Genomic DNA, 16,420 nt, shown 5'->3' with positions numbered 1-16,420 from the left:
CGAGAGGCCTGGGCGCCAAGCCCACCAGGAAGCAGGCCAGCCCAGCGCGCAGCCTCGGTCCCCTCCCACCGAGAAGCGGTAACCGGCTCCCACGACATACCGCCTCCGCCCCGCCCCTCCACGGGGCCCCGCCCCCCGACGACCGGCAACCCCGCCCACTCGCGGCGCCCCGCCTCCTGCACGGCATCGGGGCGCCGTGTTTACCCGCGGTGCATGGTGGGGCCGTCGCCCTGGACGACCTGGTCCCCCGCCCCCGCCCAGGCGCTGCCCCGAGGCGGCCGGAGCGAGCGTGGCGGCGGCGGCGGGATGCACCAGGCCTCCGCGCGGGCCGCGCCCCTGGCGAGCCCCGACTACTATGAGAGGCTGGGCCGCCTCCAGCACGGCCTGCGGGACAGGTACGGCCTACCTGAGGCGGGGGCGGGGAAGCGGCCGGTGCCGAGGGTCAGCTGGTGCTCTGCCCCCTGGTCCTTCCCACTGGCGCCGCCCATGGCTCCCCTGGGCCTGGGTCTTCCCGCCTGGCCCCAAGCTCCGAGTGGAGCCTAGAGGACAGAGCTTAGCAGAGACACCCCCCTTATTGGAGATCTCCCGCTGGAGAATGCGGCCGCGTGGCTGAATTTGCCCAGAAGTGAGCGTGGGAGTTCTCTTGCCTGTCACTCTGTCAAACCTTGTGAATGTCTCTAGTTACCTTCTACGCGCCCCCTCCCCAGTCTCTCTTCACATTGTTATCCCGCCCTGACAGCTGCACGGCATCAGTGATGACAGGTCCAGGAACGCAGGCACGAGAGTGTGTGTGTATTTGTCAAACATATGTCCTATTTAAATGCGGGAGACTTTTGGGGGCCATATTTCCAGCGAAGGGATGAAATTCCCAGACAGAGAAGTCCAGGTTCCAGAGAATTCGTGATACATTGATTAACACATGAAAGATGAGAACCACTGAAAACGGCTAGATCTAAGAGCGCAGAGAGAGAGAAAATTATAAAGCACTTTACTATAAATAACCACATAAGAGATAAGTTGTTGGAACTATCATTTAGCTGCTAAATTAATTAGTGTTGAAACTCTCATTAGTTGACAAGAAAGGAAATAGATTTTTGGATCTCTTGATAAACAGGATGTTTAATGAGTTAAAAGTTACAAAATCATTTTAGTGAAGAGGAGAGCTGTGTGTGTGACGATTCTAAAATGACAATAATTACATGGAAGGTAAAGGCAGAAGTAAGTAGTTTGGAAAAGGAATTATATTCATCTTATGCTAGATTTAATTTTTGTCAAGTATTTATAGAGCATCTACAATAGGCCTCCTTAAGTGTCCTCACCATATTTTACCCTTTAATCCTTTTTTACATCCTATTTTCTTTCTGATGTACCACCACTCACCCACCCCAGTGACTTCCTCAGCTCTAACTTTAAAACGATCAGTGCCTGCCCTGTCCCTAATTTATGCCACCTTGGTTTCTTACAGCACTCTAGATAATGGCTTAAGTGACTTGCTTCCTACCTAGATGCAGAACTCGAGGAGCAGAGAAGCCCTATCTAGCTGAATCTTTAGCTCCTAATAGGGTACCTTAGGTGGAGGAGGGGCTTGATAAATGTTTGTTGAGTGAATGGAAGAGAGCTCAAGTCAACCAGCTAGTGTCCAGGAATTATGAATGTCTTGTGTAGGACACTGTAGCCACACATTGCCACTAAGTAATGACTATTTTCCAGTCAACCAGGAAAAGTGGACAGTGTGATATTTCAAAGACGTATTAAAGTGTCTGCATATACCTGATCATTAAAAGACAAGACATTACTCTGTACATCAGTACACTTAAAGTGCTTTTTATTTACAAAAAAGTTTCTTTAATGTTGTTTGTTATATTGTGTTTACAATGAAACCATTATATAAGATTAAATACGTTAAAAGAAATCACCAAGGGGAAGAACAATAAAAAATAACGATAAGAATAGTAAAATAATTTTTAAAATTTCAATTCTGCTCCGAGGTTCCTTAACCATTTTAAAAAACTAAAGTTTGGTTTATAGATTCAACCAATTTAAGGTGTTGTCCCATCCTCGAATCTAAATCTTATGCTAAAGTCCAACTCCAAGTTAAAAAGCAGACAAACAAATAATAAAACAAATTCACCTCTGGGTGTGGGTATAAGTTTTTTTCTTTACCTTTTACTAATTTTTTTATTGAGGTCACATTGGTTTATAACATTATATAAATTTCAGATGTATGTCATTGTATTTCAACTTCCATATAGACTGTATCCTGTTCACTACCAAAATTGTAGTTTCATCCGTCACAGTACAAATGTCCCACTTTATGCCTTTCACCTTCCCCATACTGCCTTCCCCTCTGGTAACCACCAGTCTGTTCTCTGTGTGTGTGTGTGTGTGTGTGTGTGTGTGTTTGTTTGTTTTCTTTTTAAGTCCTTTTTGACTCTGTTCTGTTAGAAGAGTAGCTTAGTTACCCTAGGCCTTGAGTTGTTTGTATCTCTTAGTCCAAGTTCTAGTTTTATAATGTTATTGGTTCAAATGGCATTCTTTTTGAGCTAATTGTGAGTTATCAATTTTGCTTCCTGTGCTAGGAACACCTGGCTGTTTATAGTCCTTATGGTATAATAACTGTGTAATGATTATTACTCACTTAATGTTTAACACTTAATGCTTTAACTATTAAGCAAGGTGAGGCTGTTGAAATTATATAAGGAATTTGAGTCAAATTTTACAGCCTATTCATGGTTTTGCATTTGGAGGTTGGTTTTATTTTTAAGTCAGTACAGATCTGTTGCTATGTGTACTCATTTTTCATTTTAAAAGTCCACAACTAACTCTAATGCATAATTAATAAGTATAGAGGCAAATAATTTTGGATACAGAGAAAACTGCAGTAGAAACGTGGAAACCTAAGTTCTAGTCCATTAACAGTTGTGTGACCTTGGGCAGGTCATTCAGCTTCTCTGAACTGTGTTTCTTCACCGGAAATGAGGGGCCTTCACTAATATGTTAAGTAAGGCCACAGATTTTTTTTCTCTGGTAGATAATGAGCCTCAAAGTAAAAAAGTTGAAAGCTGTAGTTTGGCAAAGCAACAAGTAATGAATATCATTGTCTGTATCCTATTTAAGTGTTTGAATGTACCTGTTTCTCTTAACCAACCCCAGTGACCACAATGACCATTGTCCTTAAAACTCCAGACATTTTAAAGGATACAGCCCTGGGTAGTCACAGCTGCTTTATCAGTCCAGAAATTTCCTGGGAGTGAGAGATAACAACAACTTGCCCTTTCTTGGCCCTCTTAGAGGGGGGTCATTGCAATGTCAGCTGGTCTCATAACTGGGCCTCTCCCTTGTACATGGTGTATTTCTAGCCCAAATTGTCTTAGCTGTAGTCACACATAGATGCAATTTTATATTCTGAATTTTTTTCCTTTTTGTATTGGTGTTTTCTCTGCATCATGGGGAAAGTCATTGAATCTAAAAGAGCCTGATGGAGTGACGTGTTACAGTATGTATATGCCACAAGCATGGTAGAAACATGGAAGTGGAGCTGACACTTACAATTATATAAAAACATCTGTTTAAAAGGCCCCTTAACCAGCCCCATTTTTTTCAATGGCAATATTGATTCAGGGTTGAGATATCATAAAGATCCAGAAATTGATGTTGAGATAGTAGTTGAGTAAAGCTGAAGATGACATTGAGACAAAAACAGAATAACATGTGGCTTAAAAGGAGAAAACTAAACCACCTGCTCCACTTTAAGGACCAACCTGCTGTGTAAAATTTGGAAAGGTCAGAGTGAGGGGTGCAGGTGCCTGAAGCCTTGAGCAGTGGGTCCACATCCCAGGACTGGGTGTTTTGAAGATTCTAAAGTGGAGATTTAATGTGTAGGAATTGCAAGATGATCCTCCCAATAAGCCCTTTCTCTGGCTTTTTATTGGGGTAAATAATTTGTTTTAAGTCTTAAATTTAAAACAGATAAGAGGGATCGGCCCTGTGGCCGAGTGGTTAAGTTCGCACGCTCCACTTCAGCCTCCCAGGGTTTTGCAGGTTCAGATCCTGGGCACGGACATGGCACCGCTCATCAGGCCATGCTGAGGCGGCGTCCCACATGCCACAACTAGAAGGACCCACAACTAAAAGTATATACAACTATGTACGGGGGGGCTTTGGGGAGAAAAAGGAAAAATAAAATCTTGAAAACATATATGAAAGACAGCATTCAAAGACACTATAGCATGGATGACGAGATTAGAAAATGGACCTCTGATGAAGAGTGAATGAGATTACCATCATTTTCCCTGGAGTAGAAAGCCGAGAGGTGTTTGTGGTTCTTCAGTGTATGAAGTGTCATGCTAGGGAAGAAGTCTGACCGATTTGTATCTACTGAGGATAGAGCAGGAACAAAGAAGTTTTATGTTCTTTATTAAAAAGACCTTGCTACTCAGGAGTGGTGGATTCCCAGAGACACTGTGGTCATTCTTCACTAGAGGTCATAGGTAAATTTTTAAAATTATTTTGAAATAAGTTCACCCTTACAGAAAAGTTGCAAGTAGAGGACAAAGACCTGTAACATTCCCCTCACCCACATTCCTCAACTGTTAACATTTTATTGTATTGTATTTTTCTCTTTCTGTCTACCTTTCTATCTAAAATTATTAGTCTTTTCTGAACCATTTGAGAACTACAGATATGATGCCCCATCACTCCTAAAAACTCCAGTGTGTAGTTCCAAAAAACAAGGATGCTCCCTACGTGATCACCATGGAACCCTCCCAGTCAGGAAATCAGCGTTGATATACCAGTCCACAGACGCCAGTCAAATTTCACCAACTGTCCTAGCACTGCGTTTTTTGTTTTCTGGTCCAGGATTCTATCTGTGAACCTACGTTGCCAGTCTCTCCCAGGCTCGAGCTATTCCTCAGTCTTTCCCTGTCTGTTACATTCCTGACAGTTTCACAGTACAACTTTCGTTCCAGAGAGTGATCCTCAAGCTGGGTCCATCTGATGTTTCTTCATGACGAGACTCCAGTCGTGCTTTCTTGGCAGAAATTCCACAGTAGTGAAGTATGACATCAGAGGCACAAGATCATAAATGCTTTTAAGGGCCTTTCTGTCCTTGTAATTTAGTGACGAATTGCTCACTCTGTCTAGACCTTCATTCTTCATGAACTGAGTAACCTGTTGATCACTGAACCATAGAAGGGAGAAAAGTGCCTAATAAAAATTTCTAAGGTGGAAGCAGTGATACCGTATTTCTTTCACTTTTCTTCTAAGTTCAGTCATTAATTATTAATGAGAAAGTAAAGATCTGTGTGAAGCTATTAGATTACAAATTTGCATTTCTATAATTTTTTTCTCTTTTAATTATTTTTCCTTCTTTAACATAGGCATATGTCAACTAAGGAAGAGATTATTCCCTAAACAAAGGTTTGATGTTTGGGTTTTGCACCTCATTTTCCCATTAAAAGAATTTTGATTAAATGGTGGTTTCCATTTAGGTTATGCTAAGCAAAGAAATTCACTTAACATATAATTTACCTAACAGAGTAACTTTTGGGCTTTTTTTTCTCTGAAGGAAACAGCAACTAATAATTAAGAGCTCACAAATGGAATATGGGCTCAGGCCCTGTCCCTCAGGAGGCCAACCTGAGCTCACCTTCTGTTGGACTCTTGTCTTTGATTCACAGTCTTTTTTTGTTTGGTTTTTTAGCATTTTTTTCTCAGACATTATGTGACTTCTCTTTCGGCCTTTGGTTAATGTTGACTTAGACGCGCAGTTTGGCTTCACGTAGCTGGGATGGAAGCTGGTACTTGGGTGGTGGTTGAGCGGAGCCCTCTGTGCTTAAACCTCCCAAGGGCACTTTTGGGGACTGGGATGGTTTCCCACTCAGCAGTGTTACCCGCTAGCCCCTTGGTTTTGGCTGCTGCCACCTCCCATGCTGCCTCGTTTCCTCTACCTCTCGCCCAGGCTGGGTGTGCAGGGTAGGCTGTGTCCTCTAGCTGACTGCCAACCCTCACCTGATCATCACAGGCTAAGTCTTTCCTGGTAGTAACTCCAGGGAATAGCAGTCAGGGACAAATCATGGCAATATTACAAAAGTTATAAAAAGAAATTCCCCCAAATTTGAAGTAGTGGTGTTAGGGGATCTAGTCTTCATTAAATATGAGTGAGGGCAGATCTGCTTTTCAGAGACCTCTTCCTGACTAAGCCACTTGGCTCTGCCCAGGCTCGTCTGGTTGGGAGCAGAGCAGAGCAAGCCATCAGTTTTCAATCCAAGGTGGATTTAGGTAGGCATTCTGTCCAGACCTCGTGGAATCCCCATTGCTCAGATGTCACTATCTCAGAGAAGTCTGACCATATTGTATTTTACATATTTACCTTATTTATTGTCTGTCCCTCCCTCCTAGAATGGCAGCTTCCTGGGGTCAGGGGCCTTGGTTGTCTGTACACTGTATTAGTCTCCAGGCCGAGAACTGGGCCTGGCTCCTCATGGCACTCAAGAAATACTTGCTGAGTGAATGAACCTGCTCCCCAGCCTTTTCTTACTGCATTTCCCTGTTTACTTTGAGAATCTTGTTTTCGCTTCATTTCAGTGTCCTTTCTGCTTTTTAGACTTCCATGGTGACTGCTAAGTATTTTTGTGTTTTGAGTTTCAAGTGCAGCTGGCATTTTCTGCTTCTTAGAGAGGCCAGAGAAGTATTCTCACAAAGATGTGATTTCAAAGGAGATCCTATTCTAAATCCTACTGCCTATCACTTAGTGTGAGTATTCCTAAAATATTTTCTTTCTGTCTTATAGTGAAAAGAAGAGATTGGACCTGGAAAAGAAACTTTATGAATATAACCAATCTGATATATGCAGGTAAGATATGACAGTGGTAACGGTTTTTAAACCAATTTGCATAGGTTAATCAATAAAAATTTAACCCTAGAGCTGGCCTGGTGGCATAGAGGTTAAGTTTGCACCTTCAGCTTAGGCAGCCCAGGGTTCTCCAGTTTGGATCCTGGGTGCAGACCTACACACTGCTTATCAAGCCATGCTGTGGCAGGCGTCCCACATATGAAATAGAGGAAGATGGGCACAGATGTTAGCTCAGGGCCAATCTTCCTTAGCAAAAAGAGGAGGATTGGCAGTGGATGTTAGCTCAGGGCTAATCATCTTCTTCAAAAAAATGTAACCCTAATATATGTTACAAATAGCATAGTTATGGTACTTTTACCATTCTCTTATTTCTAAGGTGTAGTAGTTTCTAGTAAACATTGCAGTTTAATAGAATCACTATGAAATGTAAGAATAAATTTGGTTAAAATTAGTATAAGATAAAAATTATTTCAGGAACCTGTTTTGCTTAAATATGTTAAGAATAAGATATATTATAGTCTTTCTTATCTTTTTGGTCACAATTTAAACACCTTGAGCCTGTGTAATGATTAGGGCATGATTACTATAGCTGACCTTTCAACAAACTGTGGTAGGCAGGGTTACATGATGTCTCATTTGTTCTTGGATATATGCTAATGCCTGTTAAAATTATTGTGAGCAGTGGCTAATATACATGTTATTCTTTTTAGGTTATTTACTTTAATATTAAGAGCAAACTTTTAATATTTTTAATGATATTTTGTAGAAATTGAATTTCATCTTTAAGTATGGTGTTACCTCCCATATTATTCATATGAAAAATTTCTGATTATGATAGCATTTAGTCTGTGACTTATCTATACCATAATATAAGCGAGAAGCGAAAACATCTCATACGAAAGAGAGAGAAGCCAAGAATACTTTAAAACAAAATCACCCATCTATTCCATTTATTTCCTCATCTTCAAAAGTATTCTTTGGTTTTAAGATTTCGTGTACTTCCAAAGGTACCAGTCCGGGTTGACAGCCGTATGTCTCTAGTAGCTCTAGAAGAGACAAGAAGAGCCGATGAGAGGGTGAAAGAAGTAGCAGTGTTGTAGGTGCCCTGGCCTCAGACGTGGGCCCCAGTCTGAAAGGGTCCATGGCAGCTGCCATTTTTCAAGCCCGTGGCTAAAGGGGCAGAAGACAGGGTGTAGACTTTTCCTGCACCCTATTCTTGGCGGCTTCCTGGCTTATTGGTGGTTGGGAAGGCAGTGAAGTGAGAGAAGACTGGGAACCTTTACTAAGCCATCAGTGCCTGCATGTTGCTGAATTTGTTTCCCTCCCTCAGCCTCTTGTTTCCTGGAAGAGAGAAGGTATGATTTGCCAAAAATATGCTTTCTTTTTTTGCCTGTAGGGTAAACTGTCCAAACTGTCTAACATGGCTGCCTCAATCTGGTTCCTCCCAGAAGGCAGAGTGTGGGAGGAGGGTCTGTGTGTAGGTGGCAGTTTATTTTAGGAAGTGGTCAGTAAAACTGGAGAGGAGGGCTTGGCAGAATGAAGTAGGAACTGATCACTGCGGTGGGCACCTGGGGCTCCGTCCCTCCAGGTCTTCAGAGGAGCCATGTAGACTGTCCTTCTGCTCCCCACCAGTGTCTGCTGAAGGCAAGGGAGAGGGGGCTGTTTACCTACTGGTTGCTGACTCCTGTTGGTCAGCGCTGTCCCAGGAGGTGCTAACTCCCTCTCACTTCCAGACTTTCCATGCTGCAGCCCTGGGAAGGCGGGATTCCTGGTAGAGCTGAGGCAGGTGCTACCAGGTTACACTCCATACAGCAGGTTGCTGCAGCCATGGCTGGTAGAGGAAAAGGTGGGCCAGGAGGATGTGAGGAGGGCATGAGAGGTGTCTGGTACAGGGGCTTACCAGACCCTCCATTATCTGCCCCTGTTTAATTTTCGTCATCACCATCTCTTGCCAGCCTCCCCCTAAAATTCTTTCGTGGACTGAAACTTCAGTTTCTGAAGCATGACCAGATCTTTTGTAGTACAGTGTAAGCAGGCTATTTGGTTCAGTCCGAGTCCCCACCAGCTCTTTCTTACCCATGGGATGATTACTTCAACTTTCTGTGTCTCCATTTCTTCATCTGTCAAATGGGGATAACGATAGTTATGAGAACTTAATGAGTTAATACATATGGAACCTTAAAGCAGTGTCTGACCCAGAGTAAGAGTCACTAATTTATTTTTCATTACTATTTATGTCAATATCATTGTTATTCTTATTTATTGCCTTTGAGCTTTCCAACATGCTGTTTCCCCTGTCTGAATGCTTTCCCCTCATTTTTTACTCTTACTCTCCCCAATTTTACATTAACTCTTACCCACCCTTCAGGTCTCAGCTGAAAAATGATTTCCCCTAGGAAACCCTCCCTGACCCTTCCACTAGGTCAGGGGGCCCAGTCACTCAGGGTCCCTTGCAGTTGCCCTCATAGCATCCATCACACTGTATTGTACCTACCTGATTGTTTTCCCTATGGACCGTAGCTGAGAGGCTTTTGTATTCAGAGCCCTGAATGTATGAATGATTGCATGGATGGATGGATGACTTGCATATGTGGTCAGCTTTGAAGGTTAATGTGGGGGCAGGAATGAAACTAGAATTTGGATGGAGAAGGCATGGTTACTGTTGTCCATACTCCAGATGGGCACTAGCCACTAGTGGCAGCTTTACCCTTTCCCTGCAAGTGAAAGACAGTAAGTACATTACATTCTTCCTCCATTACTGTCACTTCTGTCAAAAACAATAGACAGGGGCAGCAGTAAAACCAGTCTCAAGTGTTTTGTTCAGAAGAAAAGATAGGGACAGCCAACCAAGATTAAAGCACAATATTAGCATGGTAAGGAATTTCTTAAAAATTATTGTCTCAGGGTTGGTTAATTTTGGACATCTCCAGTATCTTTGCAAATCTGTGTTTTGAGGATGAATATTTTTGGGGTATTTAACATGTTCTTGCTTGCTCAAAGAATGTTGAATAATTTTTTGAGCCAACAATAGAAATGCTGCATAGCAGGTACTCTTTTGTGATTTGAATACTTGTGAAAAAGAAAGAGCTAGAATTAGCAGTGTTGGTTCTATGAGAAGAATGGGCTGCACAACTTGAGCTATCCAGCATTATGCATTGGGTGAGAATCTCTAAAGGTTTTTTCACAATTTGAGTAGAGTTACAGTCCATATATTATTATAAAATATTTTAATAATATAGTATGTTGTAATTTCTGAGAAAAGTTTTTACATTATCTAAATGAGAGCTTCTTTGGTATTTTAAATTTAAAATTTTCTTAATGTTTATGGATTGTGGTTTATAGTTTGATTCTATTTCCATGTGAGCAGATAGTTTTGAAATTGTCTGTCCTATATAGGAATACTCATGGGTATTCATCTGAACATGGCCACGTAGACACTGCTGTTGAAATCACATTTAATTTTGAGAAAGAAATCCACATAAATCTTTACTGTGTGAATGTTATAATATGGTCTTATATACATTTCTCAGGAGAGTTATGCCTAGATGTGAGACCTCAGTGATGTTGCATTAATTTCCTCTCTCTCAGAATGCACATACATTCTGTCCTTTAGGTTTCAATGTTTGGGTAAAATATCTTAGAATACATTGTCTCATTAACAATTTTATTAAAGAAAATTCTCCTCCTTAGGTTTGTCAGAAGTCCTAACTCCATTGCTTAAGTATCTGCTTTTATTTTTCTAGAGTTAAGCTGAAGTATGTAAAACTAAAGAAATACCTGAAGGAAATATGTGAATCAGAAAAGAAGGCTCACACTCGAAACCAGGAATATTTAAAGCAGTTGGAACGTGTTCAAACTCGTGTTGGACACTTTTCCACAAATACAGAGAAGCTTCAAGGACTGAAGGTGACAGCTCGTTTTGTACTATTTTTTAATCCTGTTTTGCTAAAATTGGAAACTATGAGCAGTAAGTTTCAGATCAGTGGCAGTCGTTAATGTTTGTTCCCTCTAGAAACTTCTTCCTTCTTTAAAAGGTTCTTTTTCTGTGGCCTGGGCTCCTCTGTTCCGGTCCCTCGGTGCACTGGGAGAAGCCTGGGGGTAGCACGAGGAGTTCGCCTTCCTGCTCCTCGGTTGTGCGACACAGAGCAGCTGCTCTCATGGCCCTCTTGATCCTGCCATTCCCTGTCCTTTGAGATGCTTGGCAACCTTCTGCTCTACAAATTATGCCACGTGTGGAGGGCTGAGCTTTTCTTCTCACAATTTGCACAGGTCAGGGGTCATTGCCCAAGTTAACCCAGCCGAATACTGGTCACAGGAGGAGTTGGCTTCAATCCTTCCCATTCTTTTTTTTCTCCCCCTTAAGCAGTTTTTCTCCAGCCATTTATTATAAAAATTTCAAATACACAGAAAAATTTAAAGAATTTTTATAATGAACATTCATGCTATGGTCTGAATGTTTGTGTCCCCCCGAGATTCATATGTTGAAATCTTAACCCCTGCAGATGAAAGTAGGTGGGGTCTTTAGGAGGTACTTAAGTCATGAGGGCGGAACTCTTATGAATGGGATAAGTGCCTAGAAAAGAGGCTCCAGAGAGATCTTTAGCCCCTTCCACCATATGAGGACATGGCAAGGAGGTGCTGGCTCTGAACCAGGAAGAGAGTCCTACCCAGAAGGTGACCACGCTGGTGCCTTGGTCTTGGGCTTCCAGCCTCCAGCTCTGTGAGCAATACATTTCTGTTGTTTATAAGCCACCCGGTCAGTGCTGTTTTGTTACAGCAGCCTGAATGGACTAAAACAACTCATATACTCCCTACCTAGATGCAATAGTTGTAAATATCTTGCTGTATTTCCTTTGTGTGTGTGTGTGTATATTTTTTTCCTGAGTCGTTGACTGTGTCCTGCAGACACCGTGATGCTTCTCCCTTAAATACTTATCTGTACCTCCTAATAAATAACAAGGAGAGTCTCCTATGTAATCATTACCATTATCAAACCTAAGAAAATTAATAATGATTCCGTAATATCACTTAATATCTATCCAATATTTAAATTTCCCCAGTTCCCCCCAAAAGTCCCTTTATTTTTCCAGACCTGGAGCCAACTAGAGTTCACGTATTACATTTGGTTATTGTGTCTTTTTTAGTCTCTTGATCTAATTTAGTCTCCCACTGCTCTTCCTATTTTTTTTAAAAAAAACCCACATTGGCTTTTTTACTAAGGCCGGCCAGTTAGTTGTTTGTAGAATGACTCACATTCTGTATTTGACTGGTTATTTCTTTGAGGACTCATTTAACTTGTCTAGCATTCCCTATGTTTCCTGTAAACTGGAAATTTGGTCTAGATCAGCACTGCCCAACAGAACTTTCTGTGGTGATGGAAGTATTCTCTGTCTATACTAATGCTGTCTAATATGGTAGCCACTAGGCGTACATGGCTGTTGAGCACTTAAAATGTGGCTGAATTTGTAACTGAATTTCAGTTTTGTTTATTTTAATGAATTAAATGTAAATAATCACAGCTGAGGTTGTATGCTTCTCAGTGCTTCCCATCAGGAGGCTTATGATGTCACGATGTCAGGTGATTCTACCCGAGTGAGGCTGAGTTTGATGCCTTGGTTAAGATGGTAGTCTCTAGATCTGTCTATTGTAAGGTACCTTTTTTCCCTTTGTCAATTAGTAAATAGTCTATGGCGTGATGGTTTGGCATCTTGGGAATATCTTGTTCCTCAACAGCCTTTTCCCTAGTGGTCTGAGGATCCATTGACGATTCCTGCATCAGTTATAGTGGAGGTTGTAAAATCGTGATTATCTAATTTTATCTTATTGTCTACAGTAGCTGGCATTCTTCTGTAAAAAAGAGCTTTCTTTCCTTTATCTTCCTTCTCTTTCTCTCCCTCTCTTTCCCTTTTTAAATATCACCATGGACTTGTGAATTTTTATTTAGTCAGTATATTATCAATTACTATAATTATTCTTTTTGCTCATATTTTCCCAAATTTGGGCGCTGAGAGTCTCTTCCGATTGGTTCCTGTGTCTTTTTGACATGACTCTCTTAGTTCTGAGCTTTCTTTGCTTTTGGGCACAAGATGTTTCAGGTTTACCTTATACTTCCCTACCTCGGACCTGGGACTGGCCTCTTATCCAAGCAGCTGTGGTTCCTTTTGGTGGGGAAGGTGTTTAGAAACCAGGATCTGGAGGTTCGATGTGCTCCCGCAGCAGCAGGTTTTAGCCACAGTACTCCAGGTCTTTTCCTCTTAGTGTTGCAGTAGAATGCATAAAGTTGAAAAAGCAATGATCATTATCAACATCAAAAACCTCTTGTCTTTTCAAAGATTTCACAGAGAAAATAAAAGTGGTGCATGAAGCAGGGAATAAAGGAGATAGAAATTTTCCTCTTATTTTCATGTTGATTTACTTGTTATAAACAAATACGAGGGAGGAATTTGAAGGGAAGAATCATCCTTTGTAAATATTTTTATATTGAAAGCATTTGTTGCATATAGAATGTGTAAAAAAGTAAATAAACTTACATAGTGAGCTACTAAAGGATATGAACATAGGGGACCATTTTAAAGAAAAGAATGACAAACTATATAAGAATGTGTAAACCTTTATTCAAAAACATGGTTCAAAAATTACATAAATGTTTCTTTTTGAATTTTGGATAAGGAATGCCTTCAAAAAAATGTGATGGCATAAAAGAACAGATCATATAGCTGCAGGAGGGAGAGATGAGTTCCGTGGAGAACTGTGCTTTGGCAGTTACGCCGAGTTAAGATGCTTTATGTGTGCCCACGAAACTAGCGAGCTCAGGATCCCCAGCCAGTGCCACCACTTAGCTCGGCAAGCTGTGCAGTAAGTGGAGTCTCCGAGTGGGGGATGTTTGTCTCTGGTGTCTTCTCATTTCTTTCTGCCTCTTCCTTTGGTGCTGGTGTCCAGTGGTGGCCTGAAGTATGCCAGAAGCACTTTTCTCCTCTTAATCCTGCCCCACTCAGGAAATCAGATCTTTCTCTCCTTTGCTGACTGACCTCGTGTAAGTCCTAGGAGAAAGGTGTTCTGATTGCGCATGTTCATGGTGTATTGCCCACAGCCCCCAAATGCCAAGGGTATTTCCCCTTGCAAAGAATATTGTCAATGCGAATGAACTTCTAATTGGTAGAATTCCGGAAAGTGAAACAGTGGGGGAGAAGTGGAGATTTTGTACAAATTATATTAAGTGAATTTCTTCCTCCTTGTAAGACTGGCCTGCTTAATTATATAATGTTAAAATCTTTTAAAAAGAGCTAAAAGCTTAGAAAAACTTTTCAACTGATTTTATGAATTATGCTACTTTATTTGGGGGCCTATTAATAATTTTCAGGGCTTTGTAAGGAAATTGATATGTCATGTAGTTTTGAAATTACAGTGTTGTGGCTATATTGCTACTTGTCAGATGGCCGAAGAGGCTGAAGAATCTCAGTTGAAGAATATAAATATTACTGTTATTAGTTCTGTGAAGATTGTGTCCTTCTCTCTGTCTTTCTGCCCTGCATTAGCAGCTTTGTGGAAGGCTCCACTTGGCCCTTAGAGCAGTTTTCCTTGGGTGTCCTTTGTCCTTGTCTCAGGTTGAGTTCTCCCTGAAGCTGACCCTGAGACAAGGTTCGTATGTAAGTCGTTTATTTGGGAAGTACAAGGCAAGTCAATAGGCCAGTGGGGAGGTGAGACAGGGAGGGGCAGGTGGCTGGAAAGGGTGTTTTATTAAGCCGACTGCCACAGTCAGCGCCTGGAGCTTAATCCCACAGGGAAATTCTGGTAAATGCTTCAGGGTGTTTTGGATATGCATACACTGGCTTCTGAGCATCATTGATTGAGGACTGATGGAGGAGGGGTGCAGGTAGTGGGGAATTAACCATGTGCTCCTGTGAGCAGAACAGCCTTGCCAGGTTCTGAGGAACCTTAGGCACAGGGCCAGAGATACTGGAACTTAGGAGCACCCAGAAAGATCCCAGGGACACGTGTGGTGTATTGCTGGCATCTGCTTTAGCTTTCCACATTCAGGTGACAGGCATGGGGCTGGCATGTGAGGGCATTCAGGGAGGGTCCGCAGGCAGAGTGAGAGTCATCATCTGGTTATATCTCTCATCGGCCTGAAGTGCTTGAGTGCTCACCCTTTTCAGGACAAAGCCCAGAAGCTGGTCTCTGCCTTCAAAGCACCCTAAAGCTTCAATCTTATGACCTCCCACCCCAGTGACCACACACTCACACATGTTCTCGCTCCCTCACACGCAAATACACAGACGTGCGCATTTTCTCTCCCCAACCTGTCCCCTTCCACCTTCTCCCTCTACCCCACCTCATCCTCCGATCTCTCCCTGACTTCCCTCGTCTTTTCTCCCTCTCTCCTATGCCAAAATTGTCCCACCCCTGTCTCCTCCATGTCTTCCCCTTTATCTGTTTCACCCCCAGGTCTTCCCACTGTCCCTCTACATCTTTATCTCTCACCCGTGTGCTCTCGCACTCTCTCACACAGACAGACTCTCACTCATTCACATGCACCACACAGTTTTAAATTTGTTGAACAATTTGTATCTCCTTGAAAGCACTACATTATCTCCTATCTCCTTCAACTAGAAGGCCTCTCTTCCTCTTTCTTGCCTTAGATCTGTGTCATAATGATCTTAGTAAGCACTTCCTTCATAGTATTATAATTGTTTACGTGTCTGTTTTCCCACTGACTGTGAGCTCCTTGTCTTAATATTTCAGTGCTCTCAGCATCTGACCCAGAATGTGACACATAGTAAGCACTCGGGAAGCTCTGATACCCCCCCATCCTTGACTGTAAGCACTCAGTGAGCACTGAGACCCCTCCCGTCGTTGACTGTAGGCACTCAGTGAGCACTGAGACCCTCCATCCTTGACTGTAAGCACTCAGTGAGCACTGAGACCCCCCATCCTTGACTGTAAGCACTCAGTGAGCACTGAGTCCCCCATCCTTGACTGGAAGCCCTCAGTGAGCACTGAGACCCCCATCCTCGACTGGAAGCCCTCAGTGAGCACTGAGACACGCCCATCCTTGACTGTAGGCACTGTGAGCACTGAGACCCTCCATCCTTGGCTGTGAGCTCTCAGTGAGCACTGAGACACCCCCCCATCCTTGACTGTAGGCACTCAGTGAACAGAGTCCCTCCATCCTTGACCATAAGGACTCAGTGAGCACTGAGACCCACATCCTTCCCTGTAAGCACTCAGTCAGCATTGAGTCCCCTGTCCTTGACTGTAAGCACTCAGTGAGCACTGAGACCCACATCCTTCCCTGTAAGCACTCAGTGAACATTGAGTCCCCCATCCTTGAAGCACTCAGTGAGCATTAACAGCCCCCATCCTTGACTGTAAGCATTCAGTGAGCACTGAGACTCCCCCTTGACTGAAACTTAATTCTCCATGTGTTTTGTCATTTTCTTCTATGGCCCATGAGCAACTATGTGGGAACTAATGTGGTATTGATTATGGCCTGTGTTATACCTTCCAGGAGCATTTGTGTTTAATAGCAGAGGCATTCTGAAGATATAATGTCAATATTTAAAG

The 16,420-nt window shown here is 42.5% G+C and overlaps 1 protein-coding gene across 5 annotated transcripts in view; it reads left to right on the top strand.

The window, feature by feature from the left end:
* Window positions 1–208: 208 nt before the first annotated feature.
* KIZ (kizuna centrosomal protein) overlaps window positions 209–16,420 on the top strand; it is a 120,426-nt gene continuing 104,214 nt past the window's right edge. For 4 of the 5 annotated variants that reach the window (XM_046679430.1, XM_046679432.1, XM_046679431.1 and 1 more), the window contains exons 1-3: window positions 209–395; window positions 6,794–6,856; window positions 10,600–10,762. In XM_046679430.1, coding sequence (XP_046535386.1) covers window positions 214–395; window positions 6,794–6,856; window positions 10,600–10,762 — 408 coding nt within the window. In that variant the 5' untranslated portion in view covers window positions 209–213. Of the gene's footprint in view, window positions 396–6,793; window positions 6,857–10,599; window positions 10,763–16,420 lie in introns of those variants that run through there. The other variant, XM_046679433.1, reaches the window with a different exon arrangement.

This window comes from Equus quagga, chromosome 12 (genome assembly GCF_021613505.1).
Source record: "Equus quagga isolate Etosha38 chromosome 12, UCLA_HA_Equagga_1.0, whole genome shotgun sequence".
Classification (NCBI taxonomy): Eukaryota; Metazoa; Chordata; class Mammalia; order Perissodactyla; family Equidae; genus Equus; species Equus quagga.
Note: the sequence above shows the minus strand (reverse complement) of the source record. Positions and strands in the feature narration are given on the sequence as shown.